The 19,404-nt window shown below is 39.0% G+C and overlaps 1 protein-coding gene and 1 pseudogene across 2 annotated transcripts; one reads left to right on the top strand and one right to left on the bottom strand.

Moving 5' to 3' along the window:
- The first annotated feature begins 1,154 nt into the window (after window positions 1–1,154).
- On the top strand, window positions 1,155–5,808 carry LOC143568181 (proliferating cell nuclear antigen-like; annotated as a pseudogene). The gene is made up of 4 exons (XR_013141536.1): window positions 1,155–1,331; window positions 1,395–1,547; window positions 5,269–5,366; window positions 5,447–5,808. The product of XR_013141536.1 is annotated as a proliferating cell nuclear antigen-like (transcript).
- Window positions 5,809–6,688: 880 nt separating this feature from the next.
- LOC143568186 (cytosolic enolase 3-like) lies at window positions 6,689–17,439 on the bottom strand. The gene is made up of 13 exons (XM_077054398.1): window positions 17,275–17,439; window positions 16,916–17,070; window positions 16,637–16,811; window positions 16,341–16,412; window positions 16,093–16,209; window positions 15,895–15,975; window positions 15,102–15,178; window positions 14,919–15,022; window positions 14,611–14,709; window positions 14,433–14,518; window positions 14,268–14,354; window positions 7,167–7,364; window positions 6,689–6,963 (listed from the first exon to the last, which is right to left on the bottom strand). Exons 1-13 carry the CDS (start codon window positions 17,377–17,379, stop codon window positions 6,895–6,897), a joined length of 1,425 nt encoding a protein of 474 aa, XP_076910513.1. The 5' UTR covers window positions 17,380–17,439; the 3' UTR covers window positions 6,689–6,894.
- Between the last annotated feature and the right edge of the window lie 1,965 nt (window positions 17,440–19,404).

Below are 19,404 nucleotides of genomic sequence, written 5' to 3'. Positions count from 1 at the left end.
GCAGAAAGAATGAATGAAACGAAAGAATTGAGGGCGCGAGGGAGAAAGAGACTTGTGAATTGTTAAAGGAAGAAAATGATAACCCTTACACCCCCTTTTATACATTTCGATTATTATTTGCGTGTCTAATATTTATACTTTTCTGGATTTTAATTTTATATATTGTAAGAAAGTTAATAATTAGGGTTTGATAATGAAAGAGTTTCATAAATAAATAATGAGATGTTATAATCCGTTTAAAAGTTATGGGTTTGGTGTGAGACCAATGAACCAATGACCCGCTTATATTTTTTACTATAAAACTGTTTCTTAATACAAAAAATATTTTTTCTTAAAAAAATTGGATATTTTTTTAGTATATCCATATTTTATCGGACTTTCATATCAAATATTTTGTGAGATTAATTTTTAATATAATTAGATGTTATAACCCGTTTAAGGTTATCTGGGTTTGGTGAGACCCATACCTATGAATTCGGGTCAAATGCATGAGAAATCTTTATTTAAAACTAAAGCAATTAGATGGTTTTAGAGAATTTAAGGAGCTTTCGTTTGTATATATTTAAGATTATCATTATTAATTATTATATGCTTCCGTACATTTCGATTATTATTTCTATTTTACTTTTTTTTTTCTAAATTAAAATGATTTTATGGGTGGTTATAAGGCTTATCCAAAATAAACAATAAGTTCGGTTTATTTGGCAATTCTCAGCTTCATTTATTTGCAATTAATATCCAAAACTCGTTGATGCGCATATACCGTAATGAAATAAAGATTAGATAAATATGATTAAGGTAATATCACACTGCATATCAAACTGTCAATTACCATAAATACATTTCGACTAGCATAGTTAAGAAAGAAAACAAAATATACCCATTTAAGTTTTATTAATATAGAAAATGTTTTGTTAAAGGAACTTGAGTAAAGGTATGTTTATTTTTAGTAATTAGAACTTAAAGCTGCAAATATTAGCCCAGATCCTCAAACTGTGTACAATATCCCACGCCCAAAAACTTCTATAATTCATTAAAATAAAATCATCCATCCCAGTTCCCTCCACGCCCAAATTGTGGCGGGAATGAATCATTGTGACTATAAAACACTCAGCCCTAACCCTAGACCGGAAAGAAAGAAAAAGAAATTAATAATGTTGGAGCTAAGGCTGGTTCAGGGGAGTCTCCTGAAGAAGGTGATGGAGTCCCTCGCAACCTCTCCATGGGCATCAACCTCAATAACATCTCCAAGATGCTCAGGTGCGCCGGAAACCATGACAGCAAGGCCGACGATGGCAGCGACACCGTTACTTTCATGTTCGAAAGCCCTAGTAAGTTCTTTTGTTGTAGTTACTTGTAACATTTTTTGTATTTATCGAGCCTGTTTTCTGCAGCTCAAGATAAGATTGCTGATTTTGAGATGAAGCTCATGGACATTGATAGCAAGCACCTTGGAATCCCTGAAGCTGAGTACCATGCCATTGTTAGGATGCCTTCATCTGAGTTTGCCAGGATTTGTAAAGATCTTAGCAGCATTGGTGATACAGGTAGTTTTTACTATAAAACGATTACAATAAAGTGGCAGGCAAACGGGCAACAAGCTGCGCCGCAACCCCCTTTTGAACAGCAAAGCCAATCCTGCTAAAAACGAAGCTTTGAGACCTAGAAGCTGAAGAGGTTCCGTGTACGACGCGCTGAACCCTACTCAAAAATTTCACAGCCTATGGAGCCAGAAAACCAAATGTATCAAAGGCCAAATGGTAGAAAGACATGTTGATTATCTAAACAAGCTTTCTCGTGTTTAACAACTTTGCCCGATTCAGCCTTCAACACAGCCTGACCCACAACAAACCCACGGTCCCTGAGCCCAACAAGAGGAGACACTCCTGTAAGATCTACACAGGCGTGTTTCCCCCCTGCCCACCCGAACACAAGAATATCAGCTGGTCGTAAAGTAGACCTCCCTTCAATAGGATCCGTGAGAAAGTTAACAGGGGCCTCCTTTTTAGCAGAAATCCCTGCCCGTTTAAGAACATCACACAGAACATCCCTAACCAGATCATGTCTGTATTTAAAGCCAGGCAATTCTTTGCAATGCACCGCATGGTCACCAAAAGAATCCAAACAGACCTTGCGACAAATTGGGCAAGGTTCATCCGTCGGGAACATAGGGATCATTAACCGGTACTTAAGGATAGCCCGATACTCCAAACCCGACATACGTTGGCCTAATCCTTCAATGGGGATAGCCGTTAGAAAATTCTGAGCCCGAGGAGCCTGAAGGCATTCAAACACCGCCTTTTGGCGAGGGGATAGATCAAACTTCACTTCTAAACTCTTGAAGATTCCACTAAATAAGGCACTCGCCACAACATGTTGGGCTTTAGGGGGGGCGGTGTCCTTATTAGAGAACCCGCTAAGATCAAAATCTGGAAGTGAAGTACGTAAAAGATCCATCGCACACCCATAATCAGAGTCCAACCTATGAATATCACAACCCCGAAGAATATGGTCTTGCAAACACCACGACTGTGCTCCCGAAGCCACAAAAGCATATGTAGATACATCCTCGGCCGAACAGAGACCCAACCCCCCATAACGGATCGGAAGTGACGCCAACCTCCATTGGAGATCCCCAAAGAACGGACCTCCACAAACCACGATGTCCTCAATCGCCCTTCGAAGACCATTGTCAAATATAGAAACAGCTTCCCCCACATACATAGGTTGGCATGTTCTCAAACCGAACAAAAGCTTGGCGACTCCCATACATGAGCGAAGCAAAAGAAACTCGCATTGAGGATCCCGAAGTCTTGGGAGACAGCTCATCAGTTCCACAGCGCTAGATGCCCTTTTCATAGCCAAACTGCTGATAAACTCCGCATCCTGGCTTACAGCACCACCAAGGAGTTTCACGCCAAGCACCGGCCTTCCAATCCCGCAAGGGAACAACCCCTCCTGTGCCTTCACCCCATTGCATGTTGGCCAAAATAACTCTGTTTTCTTAACGTTTAATTCAAGACCCAAACGAGGCCCCTCAGACCTGATAATATCTAATGCTTTGGCTACCTTTCTAGTATCCCCGATAATCGTGCCATCATCCAAGTACCAAGCATGAAAGAGAAGCTTGCACCGATCTCTGATTTGGTGAACAAGTGGGTGCAAAGCTAAGGCAAAAAGGAGAGGCCCAAGAGGGTCCCCCTGTTGAACCTCAGTGGTGGATTTAATGAAAGTATCACCCACATATAACCTAGCCGACTGCCCATATAAAAAATCCACCCAAAGAGAAATGGAAGGACATCGACTCCGAACCTCATGTAGAAGGGTCGTCCTATCTACTAAGTTGAAGGCATTGGAGAAATCAACAGTAAGCATAGCCAATGACCCATCCGAATGAAACTGATTTAGAAACCTGTTCGCGCTATGAAGCACGGCCTCTGCCCCACTGGGGACTCCCACCCCAAATTGAAAGTCACCGAGGTATTTAACCATCTCCTTCCCGACACCCCTCATAGCCACCTTAGAGACCAACCGCCTCCAAATGGCCCCAACGGCAATAGGTCTAATCCCATTGTCCGGTTTAAGCAACGGCGTAAGTGGGGCAGACGCAACAAACTCTGCCAACACCTTAGGACACCTTCCCCCCAAAAATAAATTAACCACCGCAGAGATAGCCTTGAGCAAACCATCCGCAATCGGAGACCCCTCTCCGCACAACGCATCTAAAATGTGTTGGGCTCGCAAACCGTCCCGCCCACACGAAGTCCCTTTAGGGAAAGACTTAATGCACCCAAGCACACTATCAACGTTCACGACAAGGGGACTCAGAAAGCAAGGAAGCAGGCATAATCGGAGGTGCCATGATGGGATGCTTAGACAACAAAGCGTTCAAAGTATCCTTACCGAAAGGTGCAACCCCTGAAGAGCATAATACCTTGACCGCAGCAGTGAAATGCCCGTCCGCAACTTTTCGCAAACATTGTTTAACATTGGCGCCCAACCCGGCGTTGTCAGACTCGGGTACAAACGCATCACCACCCGGGGCATCTCCTAGGGGTTGGTTAAAAAGCGATATAAGGAGCTCAAAGAAACCGCCACGGTCACCCCAAGCGGATAGTGACCGTTGAATAATTCGGCATTGCTCAGACTTTCTATTGCCAGACCTGCGTTGCTGACGATTAGAAGGTCTGAAAACTCGTAAGGTGCAACGTGGTAACAACAGTTTCACCCACGCCTCAACAGACTCTGGCATAGCCGCCACCTTACCCAGAGCACCCACTAAGGCTTGGGAAAAAGCCATACGACAACTATGAGGAATGTTTTTAACAGTCGTAATAGGAAGAGTGAAGACACGCTCAAGGAGAGCTACATCCACCTCCACCCTTCCCACCGCGACAACTTCCCTCCCAACATGTGGCTTCGCAATCCCCACTATATATTCCTCCACATCTCCCGTGACACACTTGTACCAGACTGACCCGTCATCATGATGGCACCCCCGACGGAGAGCATGTGACTCCATACACGCTCCACACATCCACCTACGCGAGACCTTTAAAGCCTCACCAACCGAAATAAACAAATCCAAATTTGTCGAGATCGCCTCCCGTAAGGTCTCTTTCTTGTCATCCGATGACAAATGAAGCCGCTTAATATGTGCGGCCAATCGAACCCCCTTGGACCCCGGTAATCCATCCGGGCAACAGTGGAAGCCTCTAAACGGACACGGCCAAACAAACTCCTCAATAGCCCCGGTCATACCACCCCCGACCCACAAAACACCCCGGTAGCCAAGTACCACACCAAGAAAAATAATAATAAAACAAAACTCGAGTTGAGTTTGAGGAATGAACACCCGAACCAAAGAGTAAGGAGGAGAGCAACCACCCGTTGCCCTCCCCTCCTCAAAACACCAAAAACAAAGATTATTTCATTGAGGCGTTTTGTCAAACACCTGGCGGGCAAACTATTTTCTTCAAAATTTTAGTTGATGATGATTCATTTTTAAATGTACAAAGTGAAAATGGGATTTGATGAAGTATGGATGATTGAGTGTGCTATAAGCTAAAATAAAAAAAATGTATTGTTGAAGATATTGGGTTCGGTCAAAAGTTCAAAGAAGGAAAAGAAGTTGGGTGGGTCAAACTTCTAAGAGAGTGACCAATGGTTAGAAATATTGGTTTGACAAATATGTTGATATGCCCTTTGATTAGAAGTAACAATAGTTAGAAATATGTTACATTTTTTTGGGTTGGTTGTTGGTTGCAGTTGTGATTTCTGTGACCAAGGAGGGCGTTAAGTTCTCAACACGAGGTGATATCGGAACGGCTAACGTTGTTTGCAGGCAGAACACTACAGTAGACAAGGTATGCATGCTATCAATATGGGATATTGTTGAATATCATGATGGGAGATTTTAATTGTGGGGTTGTGAATATATTTGCAGCCAGAGGAAGCAACAATCATAGAGATGAGTGTCTTTGACATTTGCCTTAAGATACATGAACTCGTTTACAAAGGCAACTCCGTTATCAAACACGGTTACAATCAGTTTGTCTTCAGAGCTTCCGGTAGTGGTGGAGTACAAGATAGCCGAGATGGGTTATATCAGGTTCTATTTGGCTCCAAAGATTGAAGAAGATGAAGAGGACAACAAAGCTTGAATCAAGTTGTAAGCTGCTTTGTTAGTTGTTTGTTAAAGATCAATCATGTACCATTTTTCAAGAAATGAGTGAAATATCTCCAACTGAACCGAAGTACTGTGTTAGTTGTACCCACAAGAATTTGGCCAGATTGTTTTCTTTTATTTTATTAGAATTTTTCTTGTTATCTTTTAACTTCAGAGTTCAGACTAATGACTCTTGATTAGAGTTATCAATCATGAACCATTTATTAAGAAATGAGTGAAATGTTGGTATACATTCCATTATTTGAAAACCCAATGTAGAGTAATGTAAGTGTGGGTAGTGCTGTAATGGTAATTTTATCATTATTTATACATAGATTGCCAATTGAATCGATTGTTTGCAGCAAGTCTTGAACCAATAGACGCAAGTAACAGAAAAGGGAAGCAAGAACTAAAATTGGCCAACTACAACTAGTATACGTTTTATGGTTTCTCGATCGGTTTAAACACTTGTCGATATCCATTAACACATATCATGGCTTTACTCATTTGCTTGTTTCTTTCAATTGATATATCGGGTGCTGGCACCATGACTAAACAAACTAATATTGGCCAAATTCCAGTGACACTCCCACCGCAATGGGCGTGTTCAATCTTACCAGTTTATACTTACATATAGGCTTCTTTAGTTCAACACAAGTCATCAGTTTTAAGTTTATTGATATACAACAGGTTAAAACAAACATTATTTAGAAAATTTGCCAACTTATAACGGTTTGTTTGTTGCCATCACTTATTCATCATTGCTTTGGCCATTGTTGCCACAACTGTTTGCATTAGCACCACCATTAATATCACTACCGCCATTCTCCATAAAAACATGACCGGGGAACTCATTTCAATACTTCTTTTTCTAAAATCTAAAATGATACTCATATAACACGACCCATTGTTATCTAAATTAATTTTGCTCATAACCCATCTTAACATGAAGACGTTTTGGCATGTTACACAACTTGATCATTGTAGCTTGATGGTAACATGTAATTATAATTCACAAGCAAAACACAAACATTACAACCACTTAAAACATCCCAACTCAATAAGATCTACCAAACAAATCAACAATCTTATCTTGATTTATCTGTTTTATGTCATATATGGAAAAATAAAACTTGAAAAATTACACTCAAATAAGTGACATTTCACTGACCAGGCTGATGCATTCGGTTGCTATGGATCAAAAACACAACTTTTTAAGAAAATGGTCAAGAATGCCTCCAGCTCTCACCAACATAACTAGCTTGTTCACCAATCTCTTCTTCAATTCTAATTAACTGCACAAAAACTTGAAGTTTAAAATTTAAACACAGTAAATGAGCTTTATTTATTTTTCTATCAGAGGGAGCACCAAAATGCCAACAGTTTAGGGATCCCTCAACAGCTGTTTACTTTATTATATGCATATACTGATAAAAAAGTTTGGGTAATGATAATAACAGAACTATGTTGATTTGAGAAAACACAAAATAAAACACACCTGATTGTACTTGGCTAACCGCTCTCCTCGGCAAGGAGCACCTGCTTTTATCTGACCCGTGGCAAGACCAACCGACAGATCAGCTAGAAAAGAATCATCAGTCTCCCCACTTCTTTGTGATATCACCACCCCCCATTTAGAATCCTTTGCCATCTTCACTACTTCAATGGCTTCTGTCACCGTCCCAAGTTGATTCACCTGCATTTTAAACACCCTATTGTGTATCAAACCAAACATTGCGTTTATTTTCAGATAGATGGAGCATAGAACGATCACATATTAAAAGACATGTTCAATAATAGGCATGTGATAGAGTCTAGAATCTGGACTCAAGCAAAAGATTCGATTGCTTAGATAAAAGACCCAATTCGAGAAGGGTTAGTCTCCATATTACAGTTACAATAGAACTTGATATATTTTAGATAACTTAGACTCCTTGAAATAGAAGAGACCTGGCTTTATTTATACTAAAAAGGTCATAAGGAATTTCTCCACTAAATACGCCTCTTGACTTTGACTCCCCTAATTCAGCCCTTGACTTCCCTAATTAAGCGACATTGACTCCTTATAGATGACTTTGTATTGATCGATATCACTTGTATAACATGGGCCAATCCCTAGACACTAATAGCCGGCCCTAATGATGACTTGTATAGATCTATATATAGGACCATATTGTATCTCAATTGAACATACAATCAATATACAATCATTTACCAAGTTTATCTTGGTATCAGAGCCTAACCCTAATCAGCCGCCACCTTCCAGCAATTACAATTGCCTGCAACCTAACCCTAGCCGTGACACTGTTCATCGTCACTGTTCATCAGCCGCCAATTTCTTCTTTTTCCAAGCCTTGATCCCTTCTTTTCGGCTACACAATGGCCCTCCTCGCAGCCTTCTCTACTACCGAGAAAACCTCACACAACTCTCACAAGTTTGCCTTCACTTTGTCTCCTACAAACTATGGACATTGGAAGGCTATGATCAAGCCGTTTCTTGTTACCAATGGACTCTTCGGTTATATTGATGGGAGTATTCCCTGCCCTCCATCCACAATTTCATCATCACAGGGAACATCAGACAAGGATGTTGCTGCTGTTGTTCCCATCCCTAATCCCAACCACACAGCTTGGTTATCTAATGATGCCCACGTCCTCATGATACTCACCTCAACCATCTCAGAAGCTTCTTTTCAGCATGTTCAAGGTGATACTTCCCGTGATGTGTGGCTTACTCTTGAACGTGCTTATGCCCCCCATACTTCTTCAAGAGAATTCACACTGAAAACGCAGCTACTGAAAATTCAAATGAAAGGGGATGAAACCTCTGCTGCATATCTCGCTCGGGCACAAGAATACGCAAATGCCCTTGCGAATATTGGACATCCAATGCCTGACAAAGATGTTGTTATGTTAGTTGTTGCAGGTCTTCGTGAAGAGTATAATGGAGTCAAACAAGGCCTCCTGGCCAGAGACTTTCGGGCTGTGTTCTCTGAGCTTCCCAGTCTCATTGCTGACCATGAGTTTCTAATCAGGAAACCAACCTCTGAAGTTGCCCCTGTACAAGCCTTCACGGCTGCCACTGCAGCAAGTTCTGCCTCGGCTCCTCCTGACACTGTTCAGGCCATTCAGCAGATGGTTGCCCGTCTCGGTTTTCAACTTCAACCAGCCCCGGGTTCCTCACAAACCTCCACACCTCAAGCCTTTTATACAAACAGGGCTGGACAGTCACATTACTCACGCGGCCGTGGTACCCGTGGTGGCCGTGGTGGTCGAAACATCAACAACTACAATCGCAGCCACGGAACTCGAAACTCAGGTCAGTTTAGTTGGGCATCTAATCAAAATACTGTGTATGGAACTTGTAACAGGTGCGGGATAGGACATGTCCCATCTCAATGCCCAAACAGAGACCCATCTACCATCCGGTCACGACAACCGTCTGCTAACTATGCAGACCATCGCTCACAAGCTTACACCAACTGGCTTCCAGACACAGGTTCCAATGGCCATGGAGCATTAGATATGTCAGGGTTTGACTCCGCTGAGCCTTACTTTGGTGATGATAACCTACAAGTTGGTAACGGTACGGCCCTCCCTATTCTACATATTGGTTCAAAAAAATTTTCCTCTCCTAACAAAACCTTTTACCTGAACAACATTCTTCATGTTCCCGCCCTCAAGAAAAACCTTCTTTCTGTACAAAAATTCTGTGAAGATAATCATGTCTATTTTGAATTTCATGCTACTTTTTTTTCTGTGAAGGACAAGTCTACACACATTACCCTCCTCACGGGTCCAAGTGACGGTGGACTCTACTCTCTTAAACTTCCAATAAACCAGCCAATTCCAAAAGTTGCTTTTTCCACAACTCGTGCTTCAACAACCACCTGGCATCAACGATTGGGACATCCACATTCTCAATTATTCAAGACAATGCTTTCTAAATATCATTTACCTGTTTCTGCTAAGACTTTTGATTTTCATTGTAATCCATGTTCAGTTGGAAAATCTTCCAAACTACATTTATTATCTTCTGATTATAAAAGTACGTGTGTTTTGGATTTAGTATTTTGTGATGTTTGGGGGCCAGCCCCTGTACCTTCCTTTGATGGCCACAATTATTTTCTATTATGTGTTGATCATTTCTCCAAATTCATGTGGTTGTTTCCCTTGAAACGCAAATCTGATGTCTTTGCAGTTTTTAAACAATTTGTGACTATGGCTGAACGACAATTTTCTACTAAACTTAAAACTGTACAGTCTGATTGGGGAGGAGAATTCCGAAATCTCTCCTCTTTCTTTGCCACAATAGGCATTACTCATCGTCTCTCTTGTCCCATACTAGCGAACAGAACGGTATTGTTGAGCGACGTCACCGGCACGTTGTTGAAACCGGTCTAACATTAATGTCACAGGCCTCCGTCCCTCAACGTTTTTGGCATTTTGCCTTTGAAACAGCCGTCTACTTGATAAATCGCATGCCTTCTCGCACAAACTCCACAATATCTCCTTTCGAGCACTTGTTCAAACACCCACCTGATTTCTCCTTCCTTCGTGTCTTTGGCTGCCAATGCTTTCCATATCTTCGTCCTTATAATCCACATAAAATGGATTTCCGCTCTTCACCGTGTGTTTTCCTTGGATATAACACTTCTCATCATGGTTATCGTTGTTTTGACCCCGTCTCCGAACGCATTTACATTGCCCGTCATGTTCGGTTCCATGAAAACACCTTCCCTTTTCTACTTAATTCTACCGACCAGTCACCCCCTACACCTATCAATCCCTATGTTTCCTCTTATCCAACCGGTCCCTTTCCTATGCCAACTGATACACCAGCAGACCATACCACTTCACAACCGGCACACACCATTCCACCAGAACCAGTCCACACCGACCCACCCGAATCTGCCACCACTATCTCACCAAAACCGGCCCATACCATACCATCACCTTCAACCCAAATTCCAACCTCTCACACAACCAATGATACATCCTCACAACCAGACCAAACCACCACTACTCAGCCCACTAATACCTATTCTCGTCGTACAGCCCCACAAACCACTCCAATCTCTGCCTTCGACCGTTACTCTACCCCATCTCAACAACCACAATCATCACAACAGACCAACACCACATATCCTTCTGCCACTCCCACCGTACCTACTCCACCCACTCCACCTCGCCAACGACCAGCTAACCTAAGACCTAACCCCAAACAAAACCAATACTTTAATCCCACCTCATACCATACCTCCACTAGTCCACCTAACATCGAACCCACCTCCTTTGCCGTTGCCAATAAAGAGGCTCACTGGCGTAAGGCTATGGCGGATGAATACTCCGCACTTCTCCGTAATGGTACATGGTCTTTGGTTCCCCGTGTTCCAAACACTAATGTGGTTGATTGCAAATGGGTTTATAAAGTAAAACGCGATCAACATGGGGCAGTTAAGCGATACAAGGCGCGTCTAGTTGCAAAAGGTTTCCATCAGCAAGCTGGCATTGACTACACTGAAACCTTTAGCCCAGTGGTGAAACCCACCACCATCAGAGTTGTTCTTTCCTTAGCCGTTACAAACCGGTGGACTCTCCGACAACTTGATGTTCAAAATGCATTTTTACATGGGGATCTAAAAGAAACAGTCTATCTGAAACAACCACAAGGATTCATCGACCCCGGTAAACCGAATCACGTGTGTCTATTACATAAATTCTTGTATGGTCTCAAACAGGCACCTAGAGCATGGTTCGAACGTCTCTCTTCTGCCTTGATTGCTCTCGGTTTCAAGGGATCTAAAACCGATCCGTCTTTATTTATATATTCACAAAATGGGACGATACTATATATGCTGGTATATGTTGATGACATTATTTTGACAGGCAATAACACCCAGGCCATTGATCACATTGTGCACCGTCTTAGTCAATCATTTGCTATACAAGATATGGGTCCTCTATCTTATTTTTTGGGCATTGAAGTGGTCCGATCAGGGTCTGATATCATCCTTTCTCAAAGGAAATACATTACTGAATTGTTGGAACGTGCAAAATTATCACAATCCAAACCGGTGCCGTCACCTTGCACCACCAATGCTTCTCTTCATCTTGGTGACAGTTCTCCGTTTGATGATCCTGTTAAGTATAGACAAATGGTTGGGGCATTACAGTATGTCACCCTATCACGACCTGACATCACCTTTGCGGTTAACAAAGTTTGTCAGTTCATGCATTCCCCCACTGAAAATCATTGGTCCGCTGTTAAACGTATCTTACGCTATCTACACGGGACAGCAGATCATGGTCTTTTACTCTCTAGCAGATCTTCTCCTGTTCTACATGCCTATACAGACGCTCAAAATTTAACTGCATTTTCTGATGCCGACTGGGCTGGGTGTCCGGATGACCGTCGATCCACGGGGGGATATGCAATATATCTTGGGTCGAATCTAATCTCATGGTCAGCTAGAAAACAAAAAACTGTATCTCGGTCATCCACGGAATCTGAATACAAGGCCTTGGCTGACACGGTTGCTGAATTAACTTGGCTTGAAACATTGTTGAGAGAACTACGTGTCCCAATGCAGATTGCTCCAATCCTATGGTGTGATAATCTAGGAGCCACATACCTATCTGCCAATCCAGTCTTCCATGCCAGAACAAAGCATGTGGAAGTAGACTTTCATTTTGTTCGAGAGAAGGTTGCTCAAAGGAAGTTATTTGTTCAGTTTATTTCCACACATGATCAGATTGCTGACATTTTCACAAAGCCACTACCATCAGAACGTTTTCTCTTTTTGAAGTCCAAGCTAAGAATTGGTCCCCGGCCTTAGCTTGAGGGGGAGTATTGATCGATATCACTTGTATAACATGGGCCAATCCCTAGACACTAATAGCCGGCCCTAATGATGACTTGTATAGATCTATATATAGGACCATATTGTATCTCAATTGAACATACAATCAATATACAATCATTTACCAAGTTTATCTCTTTGACTAGGTCCAATAAATAGCTTTGACTTTGACCCGACCCTTCTTGTGTGATGGGTTCGTATCAGCATGTTATGTTTCTAGAAGACCTTAAAACACTTGTCCTGAACAGCAATGCGTATCCTAAATGGGAAGTTTTAACAACAAAATTCATAAATCTGCATATACATAACTTATTATTAATAATTTTTTATTTTAAATTTTCCTTCCTCTCTCTCATATTAAATACATTTTTTTTCTTTTTAATCATTCAAACTCTTAAAAGACAAATTAACTATTAAAGTATTCTCGGTGTTTATATTAATTCAAACGACTGGTTTTTTAACCGGTTAAAGAATCAAACATGGCTCAAGTCAAAACAATTTATTATTAGAATGGGTTTCGATCCACGGGTTGGTTTAAAAAAGTAGCCATTTACAACATTTTTTTAATTTGTTATTTAATCAACCCATCATTTATGTTAAGTTCTTAAAAATCCACAAAAATATTAACACTATACTACATGTTTTGGTTTTTCATGCGGTAAAGACAACTTCTTACCTTTGGAATACAAATGTTAAACGTTAGCACACTGTTAATCAGATGATGAATTGACTTTGTATATCTTTATATTCTTCATATGGTATCTAACAAACATAAAATGATACGTTACAAGAAAGTATTAGTTTCTTGACTTTTTAAATGACCTCAAAATATAAGGTTGTTAAGTCATAGGTTAGTTCTAAAAGCTGATGTTGAATTGATGCTGATTAAAATATTAACTAGAAAATTGGTCTATGAAATGAAATTAAGCTACATGTGAAAATACAATATGATAACTGTGCTATAGAAGCCGAAATCATATCCGGAAATAATATTGGAACTCACATTTTTATTTATTATTTTTTTTTAAATCCTACACCTATAGATAAAAGTACTAATGTTAAAGAATGAAATTTTCACTTAATTTTTGTTTGGAATTAAGATTAACAAAAGCGAATGTCAATCATTGTAGATTGTTGGTTTGTTTTTTAGACAATTTGTTTTAACTCATGACCAGTTATTTGTTGCATTATCTAGAGTTAAAATCAAAAACAATGTGAAACTACTAAGTTTTGAAAAAACAAGTAAATTTACAAATAAAACTACACATATTGTGTATCAAGAAATATTTAGAGATATATAAATTTTTTATTTCCATATTGCATAGTGTGTAATTTATTATACCATATAATATATCTTTATATCTGTTGAACAAATTTTTTTGTATGTCACATTATGTTATTGTTTAAATAAATTTATTTATTCTGGCCCGTGTACTACACGGGTAGCTAACCTAGTTTATACTAAAAAGGTCATAAGGAATTTCTCCACTAAATACGCCTCTTGACTTTGACTCCCCTAATTCAGCCCTTGACTCCCCTAATTAAGCGACTTTGACTCCTTATAGATGACTTTGACTAGGTACAATAAATAGCTTTGACTTTGACCGACCCTTCTTGTGTGATGGGTTCATATCAGCATGTTATGTTTCTAGAAGACCTTCAAACACTTGTCCTGAACAGCAATGCGTATCCTAAATGGGAAGTTTTAACAACAAAATTCATAAATCTGCATATACCTTGAGAACAAGTGCATCATAAGCATTTTCCTGAATGGCTCTTTCTATACGTTTTGGATTCGACATCAACAAGCCATCTCCAACAACCTGCATATATACAAACAGTCATGTAAGGTCACAAAAACTAGCTTAAATCATATCTAAGTTTACTTATGATAAACAAACCTGGCAAATTCCAAGCCCGGAAAAAAACTTGACTTGTTCCCAATCCTCCTTGTCAAATGGATCCTCAATTGACACAATCGGATATTCTAAAACTCAGAAAGAAGTATTGTTAGTTTGATATATAAAACCACTTGTAGCATCCTTAGCAAAGAAATATTTTTTTGAGATGTTCATATACCTCTACATAGTTCTTTGTATATCTCAATCATTTCTTCTCCTGACTTGAAGTTTTGTCCTGATTTTTTTGGAGATTTGAAATCCAAATCATACTTTGAACCTAAATAAGAAGAAATAGAGATGTCAGGATTTTGCAAAAAAAAAAATATACATGCAGTAGTCAATGTACACATACTAAACATCATCATCATCATCATCATCGTACTCAGTATATCCCACCAATAGCAATGCTATGGTAGGGTCTGAGGAGGGTAAGATGTACACATACTAAACAAAAATTAAAATTATGCATTATAAATTATTAGTTACCTATGCAGAAATCAGTGGCAGCAACGTCAATTGCAAGCTTCAGTTTAGTGGAATAGCCTGTTCTGCCAATTGCCTCCATTACAAGATCAAGTCCTTCTTTAAAGCTGCAAAAGTAGACCACTAAAATCACCAATTGAGTCATCGAGATTTCAGGAGATCACACTTAATTGATGGGAGACATGCCTGGTGATATCAGGAGCAAGGCCGCCATCTTCAACAACAGTACATCCATGTGGACCATATTTCTCTGCAACAACAGCCTGCACATGTACACATAATGAATTTGCAAAATAAGGTGTAATTAGCATATCTTGAACAGATAAAGGATGTGCACCATCAAAGCTTTGCAGCAAGACAGTGTTTTTGGGATTATTGCAGGGAAAAGTTGTGTACCATATCTACTAGGGTTCATTTAACTGTAACCCTGCCAACTATGCTTCTGATATGTCCGTATGTGTGTACCCAATATATTTCAAGTTACAATGAATTTAAGTGTGCAAAGAATAAACAGCATGAGATTGTGATGTTAATCTGTTAAACATTCAATTTTGCATGAATAGATTTAAAATGAAACTTAATTATTAATAAGAATATGGCTCACTCAGATACAGGACAGAGTTAACATTCAGGGTGTCTTATTATTTTGTCAATTTAAACCTGACAGCTGTGGTTATTCCCTAAAAACAAGAAAAATTTGAGGCATACAAACCTGTTGGCATAACATTAAAGGCGTGATGAAAACAAACATAAACATGATACCAATGGTTTTGGGTAAATGCATTTCTGAGTTGTAGAAGAAAACTATGGTACTTGTTGAGCAAAAGTTATGCAAGTGATATGGTTTAACCAACAGTCTTTAGTAATGGATATATGTGTGCACCTTATATTAGTTGTCCAACAATATCTATACCCAAATGCAAATAATAATAATAATAATAATAATAATAATAATAATCTAAAGTTGGTAGGAAGTCACCTTTAAGTGATGATACGTCTCAGATCCCATTTGCATCGCCTCCTCAAATGTTTGTGCGCCAACTGGAAGAATCATTATCTCCTGATCATATTGATTTTACACATTCACAATAAACTCACATAAGCAGAAAAACCATGAAAGTTTATCATAAAAAGTATGTTACAGAAATGAACGACATGAAGTCAAACACCAGCTTACTCGTATAGGTAAATTGTTCCCAGCATGTTTTCCACCACTTATTAGTGTGAACGCAGGAACAGGAAGAACATGGTTTCCTCCACCAGCAAGATCAGCAATATGTTTGTAAAGTGGAATCTAAAACAATAGTTTAATGCAGATGTCACTTCAATTTGCTTTAAAACAAAGAAGATAATGTTTAAATTAACTTGAATAATTCTTCTACAATGGTTAAATAAAAGCAAGTAAAATAGTTTATGCGCACATACATCCTTCTCCGCGGCTCCAGCTCTGCAAGCAGCAATTGAAACAGCTAGTATTGCATTTGCTCCAAGTTCACCCTAGATAAATGATAAACACGTTATATTTTCCATAACATACACTATTAGTAGAAGCAAACTAACATATGTTTATTTAACAGCACCAAAACAAGCACAGGACATCGCTGTACAGTATAAATAGAAACATCTATTGCATATATTATCATTCAGTTACATAAGGCTTTGTAACAAGCACAATCCAAATAGATGATACTGATAAATCAAATTCATAACGGGTTGGGCACCTTTTTCTCTGTCTTGTCCAAGTCTATCATTGCCTGATCAATCTGATTCTGAAGAATCGGATCCATGCCAACTATAGCTTCCGCTATCTTCTCATTAATATTCTTAACAGCTTTGCTCACACCGTTTCCAAGATACGTTGCCTTATCTCCATCGCGTAACTCAATAGCACCATACCTGCGTCACGTAAAAATGTAGACGTACCTTAAATATTCCATCCCGGTCGAAACAGTCATACCAGAAAAAGGAAGCAATAAAAGCAACTCTTAAAAGAGAATTACATTCCAGAAGGAGCACCGCTTGGAGCAGAAGCTCTAAACATTCCTTTATTAGTATACAAGTCAACTTCAACCGTCGGAATTCCTCTACTATCAAGAATTTGCCTGGCTTTAACCTTGGTAATAGCGGACGGAACAGCTTTCCGCATATGATTAGACTGCATATACATAAACAAGTTTGCAAGTCATGAAACCTCTTATTATCATCATAATAATCTAATCAACATAAAATAGCACATAGAAAATTGCATAAACAAGTAAGTAATTTAAGTGTTAAGCATGATAATCAATGTCCAATTAAAACCTAATAAGCATAATATTGAATTAGATAGAAAACTTAAAGAGAGAATGAAGAAACTGACAATGAATAGAACTGGATCGGCGGTTTTAGCCCTAACGGCGGCATTAACGGCATCTTCGATCTTCCGAGAGAGCATGTGCTTATCCAGATAGTCTTGAACTGACATTTTCACCTAATTTTATTATGATTATTATGTAACTGCTACTGCTGCTCTGTTAAGGGATCTCAAATCAGAAGATGTCACGGAATCTGCAGAGATCGGAGAGAATTGAATATTCCGGCGGGATAGAACCTAAAGAGGTTGTTCAAACTTCGAGGAAGGAGTTTATTATAGGTCTGTCTGAGATGATTTTGGGAACAACTAATTTATTCAAAACATCACGCCCACTGCTTTAATTTCATGTGTAATAATAAACTTCTAGTCTTTCAATTTTTTGGCCTTATTTAACTAGTTGCTTTTTTAAACACCTACTGCTTGGTATCGGTTTGGTTCGTTTGTACCGTATTAAAAAATTGTGGAGTTGTTTGCGTAACTTAATAAAACTTGGGGTTATCATATTAAAAAGTTGTGGGTTAATTGTATAACTGATAGTTGTAGGGTACCTTGTAAACAAGTGTGTGAGGTTAATTGTGTGACTAAATGAAAATTGTGGGGTACCATTTGTAAATAGTACTATCGGCTACACCAATGTCTGAGCTTTGTCTTGTTGGATACAGACAGGGATGGACTTTCTAATTCATGGATGCGCTTTTAATATGTTCTTTTGTTCACAACTACAAGAAGGTGAGAGTGTTTGAGGGCACTTGGAACACACCTCTAGTTGTTGTGCTTAGTTTGCCATGGCATGTGGTAGTGAGCTTTTCCAAGGATGAAACTACTCCCATAGGATAGAAAAAGAATGCTATAGACAAGGGTTCTTTCTATTCCATCAACGTTCGTTTATTACATGTTCCTTCTGTTATATGTAATTGAGCTAAGAGTATTCACATCACATTCTCCATCTTCATCTCTATAATTACACTAAAAAACACTATATTTTCTCTCTCATATACAATTAAATAATACTTTTTTACATCTTTATCATTATCTTTTCTCTCTCCTCCATCACAACCACTTTCAAATATATTAAAATATAAATAAAGGATGAACAGTGGTTCTCCAAATTTACTCAAAATTTACCCATCTTTTTAAATTTTCTCTCTCCTCTATTCACAACCACTTACCATTCTCTAAAAATTTTTAGAGATTTCTCTCACAAAGTTTTTAAAGGACCTGATGTGAATGCTCTTATTAGACAAATAACTAACAATTCAAAGGTAGCTGGAAAAGTTAGCCCTTGACTATTATACAATGCCATTTCTAGCTAAAGTATTCTTAATAAAAAACACTCGTTAGTACCTCACCTCTCGTCTATCTACCACCACCATCGAACATAGACACGCTGCGCATCATATGCATTGCACTGACCAAATGACAAATGCATACCCTGATTCACACAAATAAACTCTATATTTGTAAATGATTTACCTAAGAACAAACAAAAAAGGAAAACCAGAAAAACAATGTTACGATACAATCGGTAATCAAGCGAAGGTCGATAAAGAGAAGAAGAAGTAAACTCAATTCATCGATACTCGTCTATTCAACAGATCCCGTATATGTATACAAACATATTACGGATATAACCCTAAACTATTAGTTATTTACACTTTAGTCCCTCTACTATTTGATACCTAACATTACTCCCCCCTCAAAACATTTTTGTCCTCAAAAATCAACATACGGGGAAAAAAAATCTAATCAAAACTATCAAATCCAAACATTGAAAAATCTTTTGCAGCATCATATGGATGAGATTTCTTCATGTGACCACGTGCCTTCTTCATTCTCCCAAGTTGTTCCACCTCCATATGGAGTAAATGTTCTTTTGTTGTAACCAAAGAGATCTTAAACACAGTATCCTCCAATGTAGAAGGCACCTTAGCGTTTTCATTAAAAAGCTCATGTCTAAGACAGTTATTTGTTTCTTGAGTGTCACCTTTAAAGATAACCCCTTGAGCTTGAAATTTGCTTGGGTTATATTTGTAATCAACATATTTCCAATCATTATTCTCTTGAATATCATATGCATCTTTGTTCTTAAAAGTTGCAGCTTTATAATCATCATTGGATGATGAAAACAGAAGCAAA

This window comes from Bidens hawaiensis, unplaced genomic scaffold (assembly GCF_021521415.1).
Source record: "Bidens hawaiensis isolate Kalapana, Puna unplaced genomic scaffold, B.hawaiensis_p1.1 tig00023821_1, whole genome shotgun sequence".
Lineage (NCBI taxonomy): Eukaryota > Viridiplantae > Streptophyta > Magnoliopsida > Asterales > Asteraceae > Bidens > Bidens hawaiensis.
Note: the sequence above shows the minus strand (reverse complement) of the source record. Positions and strands in the feature narration are given on the sequence as shown.